Source organism: Anguilla anguilla, chromosome 9 (assembly GCF_013347855.1).
Source record: "Anguilla anguilla isolate fAngAng1 chromosome 9, fAngAng1.pri, whole genome shotgun sequence".
Classification (NCBI taxonomy): domain Eukaryota; kingdom Metazoa; phylum Chordata; class Actinopteri; order Anguilliformes; family Anguillidae; genus Anguilla; species Anguilla anguilla.
The window spans coordinates 47,924,275-47,928,311 of NC_049209.1; the positions used below are offsets into that span (position 1 = coordinate 47,924,275).

Below are 4,037 nucleotides of genomic sequence, written 5' to 3' on the forward strand. Positions count from 1 at the left end.
AGTTGATTGGTCAGCCTTATATATGCCCTTCACATTGATAGGATGACAATTAACCATTGTGATGCACAATGGAGGGACCAGGTTGGGATCAACCAATAACCATTGCCGTTTGTCTTCCCAGAGTCCTCCTCCCTGTTGCCCTACCCCCTGATCTCAGTCATCGCACACCAGGACGGCGGCCCCGGAGCGACCCGCCCCTCCAGCCCCCCGTCCCCTGATAGCCCACCCCTCCCCCCTTCCCACTGGAGCCCCCGCACCGAGCGCCGCTCGTCCAGCGAGACGCTCGTCAACACCAGCAGCAGCGAATCGGAGACGGAGCAGGGCTCCGCCCGCCAGAGGAAGGCCCGTCGGGTGCGCACCATCTTCTCCGAGCACCAGCTCTTCGCCCTGGAGAAGAAGTTCCAGAGACAGAAGTACCTCTCCACGCCCGACAGGTACTCCCAAAATGGCTTCCTTCCCCATTCCACCCAAATGTAGGTTCAACAAGGTGATGGGGGATTTCATTCAACACTGTTCATGTATTTTTTTTTTTTTTTTTGCATCGTTAATATTCTAAATCTCTTCGGAATCTCTTTTCTCTTTTTCCATTCATTTGAAGCCCAAGTCATTTTCCATCAGCTGCTTGCATTTTTTATTTATTTTTTTGGCCTCGCTGTTGAAGCATCTTGTGGAACACGCTTAAAGTGTTTCCACTGCCGATCAGACCCATGTGAGAAAAATTGTATTCTCAGCATACGTGAAGCATAACTATATAAACTTTAATTAAACTTCAGGTTTTCTGAAGTATGAAAGAGCTTACCTCAGCATAGTATTTTATCACACAGGCTGCCAAAGTGTTTGACTGCTGGGTCTGTTCTCCTCAAGGAGATGGGATTTAGGTTTGCAGAACACATCTCTGGCAGTCTGTAGATCAGTGGTCTCCAACCCTGGTCCTGGAGATCTACAGGGTCTGCTGGTTTTTGTTTTCACCTTAAAATCAGCACCCAATTGAAACCCAAGACACCAGATGAGTTGAGTTAACTGTGTAACCAACTGCTCTAATTGATTCATGAAGTGCAGAGGTCACTATGAAAACCAGCAGACCCTGTAGCTCTCTAGGACCAGGGTTGGAGACTACTGCTGTAGATGTCTGGTAATGGCGGTTGAAGTCCCCTGCCCTGAGACCTACCCGTGACTGTGGAGAAGCCGCCGGTGCAGTGCTCCCTTTTCCAGAGAAGTCAGAGGACCAGAAAGACATGCCACACCAGTGAGCTCACAGTTTGTGTGCTGGAACGCAACCAACAGCCGTCCGATAGAAGAAGAAGAAGACAAGTATCATGTTCGAATTTGACTCTGTGACTGAACCGATTCAATTACGAATTTCATGAAAACATCTGAATGGATGTATATTTTTCTTCTCTCTTGAAGGCATGCACCTGTTAGTGACAGGTGTGCTTGATAACAGCTGGTTTCCCTTTAAAAATACATTGTTTTACAGGCCTGCTGAGTGGCTCATCCTGCTAAGGCTATGATAATGCATGGATAAGCTTCGCGGTCGGGTATTGAATCCGGACCATGCCAGGGCCGTTAGTGACTGCCAGCCCTACAGGATGAAAGTGTCTCATTGCTCACTAGCGACCCCCACTGGCCGGTCAGTGTCTGCGGTCCCCCAGTTGAGCTGCACATGAGCTGTGTCTGACACAGACTCACGTATGTGTAACTTTGACTTACAAACTGCGGTGGGATAAGAAGCAGTGGCTGACATCACATGCTTTGGATTAGAGCACATGCTTACTTGCTTGCGCTCCCACTAATCGACAGCAATTGCTGCAGTCAGCACCGATGACGCATATGATTGGCCATTCCAAATGCGGAGGAAAAGGAGGAAAAAACATTTTTCGGGACCCTCCTGTCACGTTCTACTGTCCATGGTGTGCTCTTCATTCTAGAAGCTTCCTGCATTTCCAAGAAAAGGATTAAAGATCACAAATTCAAGGCAATTGGGAAATTCAGAGGTTATCTCGGATGCGATGTAGTGCATTTATCAGTTGTGTGGCTTTTAAAGGATGACTTGCAGCGGACGCCTCTATATCGCCCCTGTTGCTAGGAGCCGTGTGTAGCGCTCGGCAACACTCGGCAGACTGACAGTTTCCCTCATTAGTCGCGGATGCGCGCGTGTTTTCGGGAAGGCTGCAGGACATCCGGCCGCAGTCACGGAGACAGTGGGCGCTTTGTCTGGGCAATTGCCTCAGTGACAGATGTTTGGCTAAGGCTTCCTGGGGTATGCGGCATGGTCGAGCAGGTTACGGAGCGTGGTGACAGGCCGTAAACACGCACTGCAATAGATACGTCAGCCGAAAGATGGTTCGACTTTACGCAAAGATGCCGAAGTTGTAACCTTACGTTTATGTTTTTATTTTTTTTAAATAAATGTTTCATTATGGTTAGTTAATTATACTTCAGAAAGGATTCATCAATGTCAACACACTTTTTGTGATACTACTTTTGTGTTACGTTTGACACATTTTGTGTCAAAGTCACTACTTTTTGGTTACAAATATGCAATTTATGTTTAACAGAGGGAGACTTCATAATGTAGGCAACAAAACGTGTTGTCCTCAACTGGACATGGAGGTGTGTTAAATAATGACACGTTGTGTGCTGTTTTCTTTAAGCATCGGTTTTGAACGTGTTGTGTCTTTATCCCAACAGATCAGACTTGGCCATGTCTCTAGGACTGACTCCACTGCAGGTGAAGACCTGGTACCAAAACCGTCGCATGAAGTGGAAGAAAATGGTGAGCAGGGTGGTTAGCATAGCGGGGGGACTGTGGAACGTGGGGACTTGCACGTGATTGGTTATGACAGATGAGTAAAGACAAAATGGCATTCCTCCTGGCTCAACCAGCAGTGGGACAGCTTTAGAACAGGGTGGGTCACGTGAAGAGGTTCAATAGGCTTACATCGCCCTGTAATTGCTATGGGGGTGACATTAGCTGAGGCGGTAGATCTGTTGTCTGGCAACCGGAAGGTCGTCAGTTCAATCCTTTTGGCACTCTGTGTGTCAAAGTGTCCTTGAGCAAGACACATAACTCACAATTGCTCTCAACGAGCTGGCTGCCTTGCTGTAAGTGTGTGTGTGTGTGTGAATGGGTGAATGAGAGGCATTCAATGCAAAGCAACTTGTGCAGTTGTTGAACTACATTCATTTTACAGTTGTTGTACAGAACCCGGCTGAGTGGTTGCTTTGCTTCCCTGTGATCATCCAGGTGTTGAAAAGAGGACAGAAGTCTCCCACTAAACCAAAGGGCAGGCCGAAGAAGAACTCCATTCCCTCCATGGAGGAAATCGAGGAAGAGGAGAGACTGGCACAGCAGGAGAGGGATCTTGCACATGAATCAATGCCGGAGGACATGCCTCAGGCTGAAAACTCCAAATCCCACAATCCTCCATTGCCAGAGGGTTCCACACAAGAGCAGGAATCTACAGATCAACCAGGCATGCTCATGGGAAGCTAAAGACACCAGCTATTTAAAAAAGATGAAAAAGCAAAAGGAAAAATACAAATTGGAGAATTAAAGGATTGGAAAACGAGCTCTTTCAGGCTCAGGAACTTAGGTACACGTGAAAATATTGTGACTTGTCTTTCAAAAGTGCTCACGGAGTGCACAAGTGCACAGGAAAATATAGCTGACTTGAGACAGTGAAGTAGGCTGTTAAATATTATTTCAGTTCTCCTCTTCCTTAAATAAATAGAATCGTATCCATTTGCACACACACACCCACACACACACACACAGAATGACATACATATACACTTGCATTCACACAATCTTCAGTAAAAAAAAGCCATCACATTGTACAGACTACTCTCTACAATGGTTCCTTTTCTTCAAATGCAATTTAAAAGAACTAAAGTCAAAAGTGCCTTTTAAAAAAAAATCACATTGTCTGCCTTTAAAAGGTTGTTTGCTTATCGTTTTCCGTTTTAACACGTTTTCATGTTATGCAAATGCAATTATATTGACATTGGCAGCATGTCAAATGCGTGACCACAAT

General features: G+C 46.3%; 1 protein-coding gene across 1 annotated transcript; it reads left to right on the forward strand.

Moving 5' to 3' along the window:
- Nucleotides 1–204: 204 nt before the first annotated feature.
- LOC118236575 (homeobox protein BarH-like 2) lies at nt 205–3,505 on the forward strand (the record flags this gene model as incomplete). The annotated part of the gene is made up of 3 exons (XM_035435065.1): nt 205–434; nt 2,692–2,776; nt 3,248–3,505. Coding segments are annotated over 3 exons (564 nt in total), but the record flags the coding sequence as incomplete, so codon positions are not given.
- Nucleotides 3,506–4,037: the final 532 nt, after the last annotated feature.